General features: G+C 44.3%; 1 protein-coding gene across 2 annotated transcripts in view; it reads right to left on the bottom strand.

Annotated features, from left to right (window-relative positions):
* Positions 1 to 13,864, bottom strand: part of FAM120A (family with sequence similarity 120A) — a 127,628-nt gene that overhangs the window by 104,941 nt on the left and 8,823 nt on the right. For both annotated transcript variants that reach the window (XM_038408679.2, XM_043519915.1), the window contains exon 3: positions 1,744 to 1,826. In XM_038408679.2, coding sequence (XP_038264607.1) covers positions 1,744 to 1,826 — 83 coding nt within the window. The remainder of the gene's footprint in view (positions 1 to 1,743; positions 1,827 to 13,864) is intronic.

Raw genomic sequence — 13,864 nt, 5'->3', positions numbered from 1 at the left:
AGTGTCTGGGAAAAAAAAAATTGTGTTTTGTTTTTGCCACACCTGCAGTTAACCAAAAACCCAACTACTCCCAGAGTTGCAATGACATCACTGATGCTACTATGTCAAATGGAACTAAAGATGTTAAGCCATGTTAAGTTAGTTCTCTTGGAAACTCAGGAAGGCAATATCTGTCAAATGGAAAAGCAAAAAAGCAGTTGAGAGAAACTGAAGAGTAAAAAAAAAACCAACAACTTTTTAGGGAGTATCTGACTAGGGTCTTTTAAATAAAGAATAAAGTGAATTTAAAAACAAACAAGGCAGAATACATCTTAATTAAAATGATTTTGTTTTCATAATAACCAAGTGAAATTTAGCATATATTTGGCAAGTATCTTATGGAACATGACTGTGGTCATATTGTTCAAAGCCATATTCTGAATTGGCTATTTTGATCTTTGAGTAATGTTATGCCTGTAAACCAACTCCCACTGGTGGATATCTGGGATCTCAAACAAAAAGGAAAATCTCTATGCCTCTTTAAATAAGAAAACCAAGATGGATTTATACAACTCAGAATTTCTCTTCCACTAAACTAACTACCAATTCCACTTTTTTCCATTCTCTGGACTTCATCACAGAATGATCCTTTCATGGATCAATAACCGTCCTTAACAATCTATCTAAAGAGATGGAGAAAGGCTCTGTGGGTCTCTGATGGTTTCCCAACAATGGTTTAAGAACCAGTGGACTAAAAGATTATTCTGGAGAGACAGGAATCCCTCTCTTCCTCCCCTAAACTTTTCAGCTTAATACCTAAATTGGGAGCATTAAATCTGTCTCCAAATTTAAGTTTCTAAATTAAGCTTTAGCTTGAAAAGTGCTCCACCACCTCCACATTTTGCTGGGATGGCAAATAAAATGACTGTTTCCCTTACAAGTGCCACTGCTACCTCTCTTGCAGTGGCATGTCAAAGTATTACTTTGTCACCCAGCCCCAGTTTTCAAGAGACAAAAAGCAACTTTTTTGGTGTGATTTTTTTTTTAATTGATTTTCATTAAAAGTTGCCTGGCTATACTTTTTTCAGGCTATACTTGATACAAAAAAAGCCAGGTAATTTTTAACTGAAAATGTAAGTCAGAAAGTTGAGTGCTTAAGCTGTAAAGTTCAGGACAGGGGAAAAGTTAAGTAAACTGGGGTAAAGAGGAGAAAAGAGTGACAGTTCTGAACTACTGCCATGATTCCATCTCCCAGTGAACCCAGCTGCCCTTTCAGCAGAACTACTTTTCTGCTTACTACTACTTTTAACTCTCAGCAGAAAAAGGTTCTTAAGTTAGTATTTAACAGAAAATAAGCATTAAACCAGTCACTGAGCCATGAATTGCTACAGACAGGACAGCCAAACTCATGGGAAATCAGAGGGATTAGACATTCAAAGTAATTTTAAAAGGTTTTTAAAATTACATACAAAATTTTAAATATATTTTATTACAGATAAGGGGCTAATTTTAGCATTGAGGTAAATGACAGTGGAAGTAGGTCATTAAAAGGTGTGCAGACTAAAGTACCATACCTTGCACCAAATTGTCATTAGAAAGCTATTGCTGTATTTCTCAGGAGCTGAAAGTACCTGGCGTCTTCATTATTGTACCTCAAAAAGCACTTAAGGTGTGAATCAGCTGCCTATGAAGCATATACTGCTGTGGTTTGTTGCTATAATGGACTATAATGTTTAACTGCTAAAAATCAGATTAGGTTTGTACCTTAAGTGAGGCTAGTGGATGTTCTGGACCAAGTAAACTCCAATGAAAGGAAGCCAAATCTTCATCAGGAAGAATGTGATTACCTAGAATATACAACATGCAGAACTTTTTTTAAAAAAAAAAAAAAAAGTACACCTTTAAAAACCAAACACTTTGTATAAACTGATTCTGCAGCAAAACTGATTGATGCAGCAAAGCAGATTTGCAGTCAAACCCAAACACATGTACGTTTATCTTAGGGGGCAGGGGAGGAATTAAGTTTGTAAACAAAAATCTATTATTTCATAAAGCCTAATTAAAAAACGGTTACCTACCTTTCATAACTGTTGTTCTTTGAGATGTGTTGCTCATGTCCATTCCATTCTAGGTATGTGCGCGCCCATGCGTGGAGTCGGAGGTTTTTGCCTTAGCAGTATCCCTAAGGCCAGTTGTGCATGCTCATGCAGCGGTATATCAGGCGTCGTTGGTCCTACGCCCACTCACTCAGTTCCTTCTTGCCAGCAACAGAGGGGTAGGAGGGTGGGTAATGGAATAGACTTGAGCAACACATCTCAAAGAGCAACAGTTACAAAACGTAGGTAAACATTTTCTCCTCTTTGAGTGCTTGCTCATGTCAATTCCATTCTAGGTGACTCACAAGCAGTACCAATGGAGGTGGCCTCAGAGTTCATGGTTTTGCAGCTTGCAGCACTGCTCTGCCAAAGCCACGTCGTCTCAAGCTTGTGGGGTAAGCGCATAATCAGACGGGAACATGTGGACAGATGACCAGATAACGGCCCTACGGATCTCTTGGATTGGTACCTGTGCCAGGAAGGCTGCTGACGACGCTTATACCCTACTCAAGTGTGCTGTCACGATCGCTGGCAGAGACGCCCTCACCACCTTATCGCAGTAGCAGATGCAAGCCGTGACCCAGGATGAAATTGCAGACAGTCGGCGACCTTTCATTCAGTCTGCCACCGCAAATGAACAACAGCGTTGACTTACGGAATGGCTTTGTTCTATCTATGTAGAAGGCCAGCGTCCTCCTGATGTCCAGGGTGTATAGCCTGCGCTCCTCATCTGATGCATGAGGCTTTGGAAAGAAGACAGGTAAGTATATGTCCTGGCCTCTATGACACTGGGAAATGACCTTGGGCAGAAACACTGGGTGCAGTCACAGCTGGACCTTATCTTTGTAGAAGACTGTATAGGGCAGCTCCGAAGTAAGCGCCCTAATCTCAGCCACCCTGCGGGACGATGTTATCATGACCAGGAATAAAACCATCCAGGAGAGAAGCAGGAGAGAGCAGAAAGCCAAAGGCTCAAAGGGAGGTCCCATGAGCCTCGACAGCATGACATTCAGGTCTCAGGAGGGGAAAGAATCCTGGATGTGCGGGTAGAGACGCTCCAGACCTTTCAAAAACCTTTGTAATCAGGTTGCTGTCATGCCATGAGCGAAGATCGACCTGCCCTGGAACAGAGGAAGGAAAACCGAGATAGCAGCCAGATGGACCTTGATCAATGACAGGGACTAACCTTGGAGTTTGAGATGCAGCAGATAAACCAGGATCTCCTGCAGAGGGGCTTGCTCGAATACACAGTTTTGAGGCCCAGCATGTGAACCTCTCTCATTTGGCCAGATAAGTCACTCTAGTGAAAGGCTTCCTGCTACCCAGCAAGTCCTGCTGGACATGAGCCGAGCAAGCCCATCCGACTACACTTAGCCATGCAGTAGCCAAGCCATCAAGTGCAGTGCCACCTGGTTCAGATGCAAAAGGCTACCATGGTTCTGGGACAGCAGATCTGGACAGAGGGGCAACTGCAGCACAGCAGCTACTGAAAGGCTCAGCAACGTGCCGAACCAGTGCTTGCAAGGCCACGTAGGGGCTTTTAGGATAATTCTTACCCTGTCTTGCTTGATCTTCACAAGGACCCTCTGAATCAATGGCACTGGCAGGAAGGCATACATCAGCACCCCCGACCAAGGAATGAGAAAGGCGTCTGACAATTAGCCCCGGTCCATCCCCCAGATTGAACAGAACATGTGGCATTTTCTGTACTGCCTGGACACAAACAGGTCCACCTAGGGAGTCCCCCATCTCTGGAAGATTATGCTGACCACCTCCAGATCTCACTTGTGGTGAGATAAGAAAGTCCTGCTGAGGTGATACGCCAGGACATTTCTGGTTCTAGGCAGGTGCGCAGCTATCAGATGAATGGCATGCTGTACATAAAAATCCCAGGCAGAGAGCTTCTTAAAGGGCCAAAGACCTGGCACCGTACTGCCTGTTGATGTAATTCATCACGGCAATGTTGTCCATCAAGACCTGCACTACCTTGCCCTTCAGGTGGGGCAAGAAAGCCTGGCAGGCCAGGTGAACCGCTCAGCTTCCTGACGTTGATGTGGCAGGCCAGATCTTCCTGCAATTAGCAGCCCTAGGTGCTCAGCTCGTCCAGGTGGGCTCCCCAGCCCAGGTCCGAAGCATCGGAGACCAGGGTTAGAGACGGGGATGGGGTTGCTAAGGGAACTCCCTCTAACACCAACTCGGGGTCCAAACACCAATCCAGGGACGTAGATGGACTCTAGGCATGTTTTCAGAGGCCAGAGATGGAGCCAAGCATGGCTGACCACGTACATACATGCGGCCATGTGACCCAACAGCCGCAGGCAGGTGTGAGCCATAGTGAGCGGGTAGTTCTTACCATGGGAGATCAGGTACAACATGGCCTAAAGACGCGTTTCTGGAAGGAAAGCTCTGGCTCGCGTGGAGTCAAGAACCACCCCAATAAACTGGACAAGCTATTGGAATGAACTGGAATGAACTATGGACTGGAATGAACTATTCGCTGGACAGGAGTTAAGGAGGATTTTTTTCTCGTTTATTAACAGAACCAGGTTGCGGCAGGTAGAAGGTACCAGATCGAGGCTCCTCTACAGTTGCTCCCAAGACCTGCCCTTGATGAGCCAGTTGTCGAGATACAGGAAGACCAGGACCCCTCAATGTCTCAGGTAAGCAGCCACTGGCGCCATACACTTTGTGAACACCCTTGGGGCTGATGAGAGGCCAAAGGGCAGCACCGTGAATTGAAAACGGAGTCCATCCTCTACGAAATGCAGGAAATATCTGTGACCTTGGAATATGGAATTATGCAACCTTCCAGCCGAGGGCGGCATACCAGTCTCCCAGATCCAGGGAGGGGATGATGGAGGCCAGGGAGACTATGCGAAACTTCAACTTTCTGAGAGACTTGTTGAGGCGACGCAGGTCCAGAATGGGTCTGAGGCCCCCTTTTGCTTTCGGAATTAGAGGGAATAGAACCCTTTCCCTTCATGTCCTGAGAGACCTCCTCCATCGCCCCAAGGTGCAGGAGGTTCTTGATCTCTTGGACGAGGAGTTGCTCATGAGAAGGGTCCCTGAGGAGGGACAGAGAAAAGGGGGGTTGGGAGGGAGAGGCGGTCGAAAATTGTAGGGTATAGCCCCAAGATACTATGTCCAGCACCCAGCAGTCAGAGGTGACCTCGACCAGGCCAAATGGTAGGGATGAAGACGATCAAGGAAAGAATGAGGTGGATCCAGGGAATTGACTGGGGCATCGCTCTTGAGCGCACCTTCAAAACAAGCGCTTCTGGTCCCCGGGATGCTTCGCTGGACTGGGCTGTGCAGGTGAGCAAGAGGAGGAAGGGCAGTGACGACTAAAGCTTGTGTCTCTATCCCTTCTCCTTGCAGGCCCCTGATGAGGCTGCCACGGCCTTGGCGACGGGGTGGGGGTGGAGGAACTGCTTCCGTGCAGAGTGCCGCGTATAAATGCTCAGCAAGTGAAGGGTGGCCTGAGTGTCCTTTAACCCAAGCAGCCTCCCATCAGTCTGCTCCGAAAAGAGCAGAAAATGCTCCCATTTAATGGGAGGTCCTGGATAGAGGTCTGCATCTCTTGGGACAGGATGGCGGTCTGAAGCCAGGAGCTGCGCCTCATGACCACCACAACCATCTTAGCCACTGAGTCCACCATGTCCCATGCCATCTGGAGAGAGCACCTAGCCACCGCAGTGCCCTCCTCCACCAGGGTGCCAAATTCCTGGGCCAGGCCCTGAGGGAGGGACTCCTTGAACTTACGGAGGGAGTCCCACAAGTTAAAATTGCACCTACCAAAGAGTGCCTGATGGTTCACCACCCAGAATTGCAGGCTGGCTGTTGAATACATTTTTCTCCCAAAAAGGTACAATCCTTTGACCTCTATTTTTGGGAGCTGAAATAGCGTGCCCCTGCTTGTGCTATTTGTTGGCTGCCGAGACAGCCAACGAGCCCAAAAGTGGGGGGTATAAAGGTACTCAAACTCCTTGGCCGGGACAAAGTACCGCTTTTCGGCCCTTTTGGAGGTGGGAGGGATGGACAATGGGGTTTGCCAGAGGGATCTTGACAATTTTCAGAACCCAGTCATGCACTGGTAGTGCAACATATGCCAGGGTAAAGGCTGAGAGGACACTGAACAAGATATCCACCTGCACAGCCATCTCTTCCACTTGTAAGCCCAAATTCTCGGCCACCTGTCAAAGCAGGGCCCGGGGTTCCTTAAAATCGTCCAGGACGCTGGCCCTCAAGGGTCCTGTGACTGCCTCGCGTGGGGATGAGGACGACAACTGTATCACCGGGGGAGGCTCAAGTGCATCATCCCCCATGGGGAAGGGGGATTTTGGGGTGGGTGTTGTCTCCACTACCCCGACCTCCGAGCAGGTCTCATGCACCGAGCCCGGTTCAGTCAGTGCTGCTAGCTGTTGCTCCAAGGCGGCGGCAGATGAGCGGTGCGAAGGGGGCATCGTCATCACCAGCACGCCCCACGCACTTCAATAAGGCCACTGGCCGTGCTGCCAAGGCAGCACTCTAGACGTTGATGCGACCTCAGGTGCCCATTCACAGCGATGGGGTCTTGGCGAAGGGCTGAACTGCCCTTCTGTGCTGAAGGAATCCCCTTCCGGTGACCACTGTGGAGCCATCAACCCGTGTCTGTCTGCTGACCATCGCCACCGGAGACCAGTGTTTGGAGTGAGAATCGGTGCTAGTATCAAGGGGACCAGTGCCAGGTGGACTGTGGCGAACCCCAGAGGATCTGGGTTGCGACACTAGAGATCTGCAGTGCAGAGATGGAGAACGCTGCCTTGTCTCGGGGGATCGGTGGCACTCCACTGCCCCCAAAGGGGTCTTAGCAGTTGTTTGCTATCTTAAGGAGCCTTTCCCACTTCCTGCAGCACGCGTGGTGCCAGCGGAAGCTTCTGCTCTCTCAGTGCCGGGGGAGCTTGGGAAAGCATCCATGACATCAGAAGGTTGGGTTCCCTTCTGCTCCCAGGTGTCGGTTGTGGATCCCTGAAGGGGCTATGGGTGGCCCAAATTGAGTCTTTTTCCTGATGCCCCAGGGCCTTTCTTGCCTGATGCCGAGAAGCCGTGCTTCTTCATTTTCTTTCTGGGCACTAGTGACGGGGAGTGGTGCTGGGGGTGCACTGAGGCTGAGGTACTAGCCAAGTCTTGGCGGGATGGCTCAGAAGCCAGACAAAGGGCAGCCTCCACGAGGAGAGCCTGCAAACGAATATCCTGATCTTTCTCAGTCCTGGGTCGAAAATTTTTTACAAATACGATTCCTGTCCCTCCCGTGTGATTCCCCCAAGCTTCAGGCAGCTGCTGTGGGGGGTCACTTACAGGCATAAGCCTGTTACAGTCCTTGGAGGGCTTAAACTCCAGAGACCAGGGCATGCCCCGCCTGGGGCAAAGTCCCGGCTGGGACTCTAACTTCTAACTCCTAACTACACTTAACTACAGTAACTCCTCACTTAAAGTCCTCCCGGTTAATGTTGTGTCGTTGTTCCGTTGCTGATCAATTAGGGAACATGCTTGTTTAAAGTTGTGCAATGCTCCCTTATAGCGTTGTTTGGCAGCTGCCTGCTTTGTCCACAGCTTGCGGGAAGAGCAGCCCATTGCAACTTGCTATTGGGGGCTTGGAACCAGGGTGGACCGGCAGCCACCCTATCAGCTCCCCACTGACCTAAGGTCCCTGTGCAGCGGCAGCTGCCCAGCAGGCTACCAATTGCCAGTAGTTCAGCTGTCCCTCTCCTCTCTGCCATGTGCTGCTCCTGCCCTCTGCCTTGGAGCTGCTCTCCAGAGCCTCCAGCTTGCTGTGCACGGGGGAAAAGGGGGCTAACGTCATGGTGTCCCCCTCCACCCTACTCACCCCATCTTCCATAGAGCAAGGAGATACACGACAGGGCTCAAGAGGGAGGGAGCTTCCTGGCAGCAGCAGCTGCAATCTCAGCTTGCTGATCTACTTAACAAGGCAGTGTACTTAAGAGTGGGGTCCCTTTACTTAATGGAGAAATGTGCCCCCCCCACACACACACACAGACACAGAGTATGTGTGTCTCGTCTGCCATGCTGTCTCCCCTCCCTCCATTCGTGCTGCCTTCTGGAGTGTGAGGCTACATTAACAACAATAAGTTAACCCTTGAGGGCTCAGCCAGTTGCTCGTTCATCATTTAGCAGTAAGGCATTCCCTGAGAAATATCCCACCCTCTGACTTCACCAACTCAACCAAGCTTCACAATCATCATTGCTGTGTACCAGTATTAAATTGTTTAAAATTTATACTGTGTGTGTGCGCACGCGCGTGTAATCTGATAAAAAAAAAAAGTCCCTGGAACCCAATTCCTCCCCCTGGATTTACATTAATTCTTACAGGGCAATTGGACTCACTTAACATCATTTCGCTTAAAGTTGCATTTTTCAGGAACATAACTACAAGGTTAAGTGAGGAGTTACTGTACTTAACACTAACTTCTATAAACAACTATTTACAAGGCCCTAAGGCTCAAAGTCAGAAAAGAGGAAACCTCTAGCCCTTCCTATGCAAGGAAAGGTGCTCCGAGTAACCATCAAGGATGGTAAGAAGGAATTGAGAGGGCGTAGGCCCAGCAGTGCCTGATATAACAACACATGAGTGTGGCACTCAAGGGGATGCCACAGCTGGCCCTACTGATACCACTAAGGAAAAACTTTCCGATGACCAGGCACATGGGCATGTACACACCAAGAATGGAATCAACATGAGCAAGCACTTGAAGAAAATGTTGTTACAGAAGGACAATTATTTCAAAGCCTGAAGGTCCTATATTAAGAGCAAAATATTCACTCTGCATTTCCATATTTTTCAAGTCCAACCTTAACTTTGAATTTTCAGATTAATGCAACTATATTATCTAAATTTTAATAGCTGAAATGTTCTAAATTTTTTCAGAAATAATCTGTATATACTATTCTATATCTGTCTAAGTTTTATATGTGGAGTCACAACAATTCAGAACACAGAAAGAGCTGGGGTTCATGTGGGAGATGCAGTCTCTACAGAAGTTAATAAGGTATCTTTTTAAAGCTTCAACTTAAGACACTTAACTCTGTCTCCCATCCTGGCTGATCCTTTCTGAACTCCATGTGATTCACTTGGATATCTAACAAACTCTATAGCTATTTAGTTAATACTCCTCAAATGACTTCAAGCTAAAACAGACACTTTCCAAAAATAATCGAATACCAATTCATTGATGCCAATAGAAAAAAACAAATCTGAAGTAATTGGACAAAGCCATTTTGAGATAAGGTTGCTGAAAACTGTTAGGAAACTTTTGTAATACTGAGGACTGTTCTTTTTAAAAGCTCTCATGTTTTCCAAGTGGCCTATCCAATTAGCTTTGAAATCCTTTCCAACAGAAGTCTTCCCTCAGCAAACAATGCACATGAGAAATATCAGGCAAATTGGCTTAATCTGGTAATGCTGGGTGAACAAGAGGTTAACATAAAATCCTACTTTCAAAAATGTAACTAAGCCACCATCTGAAACTATTCTCTCCCCATATTTTCATTATATTTGCTAATTTTAATATGGGCTAATTTTAAGATAGTAGAACTGCATTGCTTAATAAACTAATTATTTAGTAAATACTACCTCCAGTCAATTGGTTAGCCTGGGAATGAAAAAAGGTTGGCAAGTTAATGACCAAGCTACATGGTCATTTACCACCTAAACCACTTTAGCAAAGTGGAAAGTTATTTAAATAATTTTGATCTTCCAAAGCATAGTACATTGCAATCAAAAAAAAAAAAAGGTTTGAAGAAATGGGAGGAAACAACTTGAATAAAGCAAGAACATGATTCACTGATGACAAAGCAATAGATTACAGCATCTGAAAATGGATTTTACAAAGCATGAGAAGAAATCCTTACAGACTCAATTAAATTTAACTATCATAAATGTAGCAACAAAGTATTTTTTCCATATTTAATAAGTTTGTAAAAAGCTACAGGCTTAGTCTCTAGTGCTTTCAATATATTTAAAGCAGGATTTTTCAAACTTTTTCACCGCTTCAACAGTTTCCACAGCAGCAGCACTACAGCTATGCCTCTGAAATGCCATAAAGTAGACCGCTTCTTACACTGACGGAAGGGGTTTTCCATTACCACCATTCGGAGTGGCTGTAGTTAGGTCAACGGAAGAATTCTTCTATCAACCTAACTGTATCTACACTGGATGTTAGGTCAACCTAACTATGGTGCTGAATTTCTCATAGCCCTGAGCGATGCAGTTGGTCAAACTAATTTTTCAGTATAGATCAGCCCTTAGCCTTTCCTTCCCATTCACAAATCACATATTGCTGTGGCAACTACAGCAACTATTTACAAGGAAAATTAATATTAGGAAAGTAATGTATTTTAGCTGACTTGAGGGAAACCAGTACCTTGCTGTTAGCCACCCTCTCCATACCACTAGAGGATACCCTCTGGATCACAGTTTGAGGACTGCCAACTTTAACAACAACTGCAGAGAAAAAAGCAGTTCAAACTTCTTCAAACTAATCGAATGGAATATCTCACCCCTTACCTGAATGGCCAAACTATTTAGTCAACATACGCATTCAAATCCTTCACTTCCTGCTGAGACTGCCATCAAGGAGAGAAATGACATTGTGTGTCCTCGTGTGACCATTAAGAACAACAAGAATATCAAACAGTTTTCATAGAGCAATTATTTCATCACTACAGACCTCTAGGTCACTGGAGCCAAATTTAAGTAAGGATTAGTAAAACCTCAACTCAAGGCTGAAAAATCCACAGAATGTGGACAAGTAGGAAGCTTTCCTGAGTGATTCCCATTAACTTCAGCAGGATCGAAGATTTCATTTTTAAATAATTATGTTTCTAGCCCTTGGGCCTGATACTCAACCGTCATGTCTCCTTGTGTCAATCTGCTTAACTCTGTCCACTTGTAATCAAACTGCCATAATGAGTATATGCACATGATCATTTCTCACGTATAGAATTTTTAAATAAAATTTAAGATATGCAGTAGAAGATGCAGCTGCACTTAAGTACTATGTCTGATATATCATACACAGAAGACAGTACAAATTACGAAATGTACCTGAAGTTCTTTTATCAAAACAAAAACAAAAAAAAAAAACCCTGTTTGAGAAATAGCATGTGAATGAGTAATTAGACTTCTTATACTGCATACGCACAATGGGGAAGAGATTAAGGTTACACAAGCAACCTTAGCTCCGCTATTTCCTGATCCGAGTGCTTAATTATGCAACCTCAATTTTTTTCCCCCATTTTTATGACATCTACTACGTTTTTATTTTTAAATAAAAAGGTTAGACATCAATTAAAAACATTGCCCCATATAAGGAGTACACTAAATAAGAGCCCCCAGCTCACATTGTGCCGAGTTTTCCGTTGACCAAGGCTCACACAAGGTTTTCAAGTATACAAGTCAACACTTATTGAGTAGGTCCAAACTCCCACTGTTTTCGAGTTGGATCAGACGTCTAAGTGCACACACTACCCAAAACAGGGTGTCCCTGGCAGCATCTTAACTGCCCAGTATCTGAGGCACTCTCCTTCCTACAATAAGCAGCTAAATTAAACCTGAACAATACAAACTTTTCTCCCTAGTTAAGAGAAAACTTCAGGAGGAGATTGAAAAAAAATCATACCCACACACTACCCACAAAATTGATCCAAACACTTTGCTGAAATACTCAAAAGCACTTCCCTGCCAAGTTTCAACTTTTTAACCCCAGCCATTTTGTCTTTCTTTAAAAAAAAAAAAAAGTCACCATTTGTCTTCACTCTGTTCATACTCCGTAATGGTGGAACTTCTCTCACCCTCAAAGTCTGAAGAACTATTCACCTTTGGGTAGCACGGATATAGAAACTTGCAGCCCAAAAGGTGAACTTTAAGAGGGAACTAGCAACACAGACTAAAAACAGAAACACTAAGGGCATGTCTAAACATGGAAATTGACTAGCATAACTATATCGTGAAATAATTATTCCACTGTCTATGCTGGTATAACTCTCCTATTCTGACACACTACTCTGAAATAAGTGACTTTATTCTGATATAACAGTAATTTATTCTGGAATAATTATAATTGCCGTTTAAGATACTATCTTAATTGCAATTATTCCAGAATAGAGTGTTCTCACAGGGGAGTTATACTAGCATAGCCACAGTAGAATAATTATACCACGACAGCAGTGCCGGTTATTTTCTCTGTGTAGACAAGCCCTTAGGCATCCTTAACACTAAGTGATGCCTTCACCCCATCTATGAGGTTTAGAGGACACTTGGAGACCAAATGAGCCAAGTCTGAGACATCTGTCAAGACATGCAGCCCACCTATAGTTTTATTCAGGTTACGTAAAATGTGCTGCTTTTAAACATTTACCAGATTACATACCACTTTAACTGTATTTAAGATTGATTAAAATTACACACTATCTTTCAAGAACAAGTAATATCTCAAAATACTGAGATGACTTTAGTGACACTATGCCCAAATAAACGAACAACCCTTCCTATAAATCTTAGAAAAGTTTATTATAGTACTGCAGTGGCTAAATTCAGTAACATGCATTACAATATTCAAAGACAAACAGCATAGTACTGATAAGCCTGAAGAATCCTACAGTTCAAGTGCCCAGAGTTCATATAGAACCTTTTCTACAGCTACATCACTCAGACTCCAAAAAATAAGAAAACAATAAAATCAATCAGGATGTTAGCTCAATGGTTATTCAAGGTCTGAACCAATACGAAGCAAGCCACAAAAATACCTGGTAACTTTTTTTGTTTCAACGGGCTAGTGTCTTGTTTTATAAACAAGTTTCAGTGGAATATACTTCAAAAAGCTTACAAGCCATTCAAAACATTAAATCACAGAAAGACAAGGTTTTCTCTGCTAAAAACAAATTTTAAGGACTATTTTGTTATTTAAAGTGTCAGTTTAGACAGATTCTAGCAACAGCAATACCAACCACCACCCACATAAAACTCCTAGCATCACTAGCCGTTTTACCAGTACTTCATATTAATAACAATTTATCAATATGGGGAGTGGTGGTGATAACTATTCTTGACACGGAAAGAAAACATGAACTGACATGACCAGAAATCTTATCTATTTCCTGCATGGTCCCACTGCAAGTCTTTTTTGAATCACTCACTGCTGTATGGTTCTTTCCATTCTTATGTAAAAGAATTTCACTATTTAGTAGGGAAAATATTAGCCTTGACAAAGTGTGTGCGCGTGTGTCTGTGTATGAATTTTAGTGTTTACTAGAGCACTGGCACGTCAAGGGAGTAATACATAGCCCTTTTCATCTACAGATTTCAAAGCACTTGAAGTATTATACTCATTTTACAGTGAGAAAGAACTAAAGTAAAGAGGTTATGCGATTTGTCCAAGGTCACTCAGCAAGTCAATGGGAGAGGTGGAAATAGAATCCAAGTCTCTCAGCCTAGTCTGGTGCTCTATCCAACATACCATGATGGAAAACATGTATTAAATATGTTTTGCCCAGACAGAATTTAGGATACCAGTCTATGTAAGTTTTATTCTTTGGAGGTCTTCCGTAGAAAACCTCAGTGATGCAATGGTACTAGTGATACAGTAAATGGCAAGTCTGTAATAGAACAAAGTGCTAGAATGGTGTGGGCAGTACTGTGCTGCTAAAAGTGACATATTTCAGATGAGACATGGAACTGAGGTCTTCACTAGTTGGGCTCATTAAAGATTTCATGGCATGCATCATCAGAGGCA

The sequence above is a fragment of the Dermochelys coriacea genome, chromosome 7 (assembly GCF_009764565.3).
Source record: "Dermochelys coriacea isolate rDerCor1 chromosome 7, rDerCor1.pri.v4, whole genome shotgun sequence".
In the NCBI taxonomy this organism is placed as follows: domain Eukaryota; kingdom Metazoa; phylum Chordata; order Testudines; family Dermochelyidae; genus Dermochelys; species Dermochelys coriacea.
The sequence above is the reverse complement of the archived record's forward strand: the minus strand, read 5'-3'. Positions and strand labels throughout refer to the sequence as shown.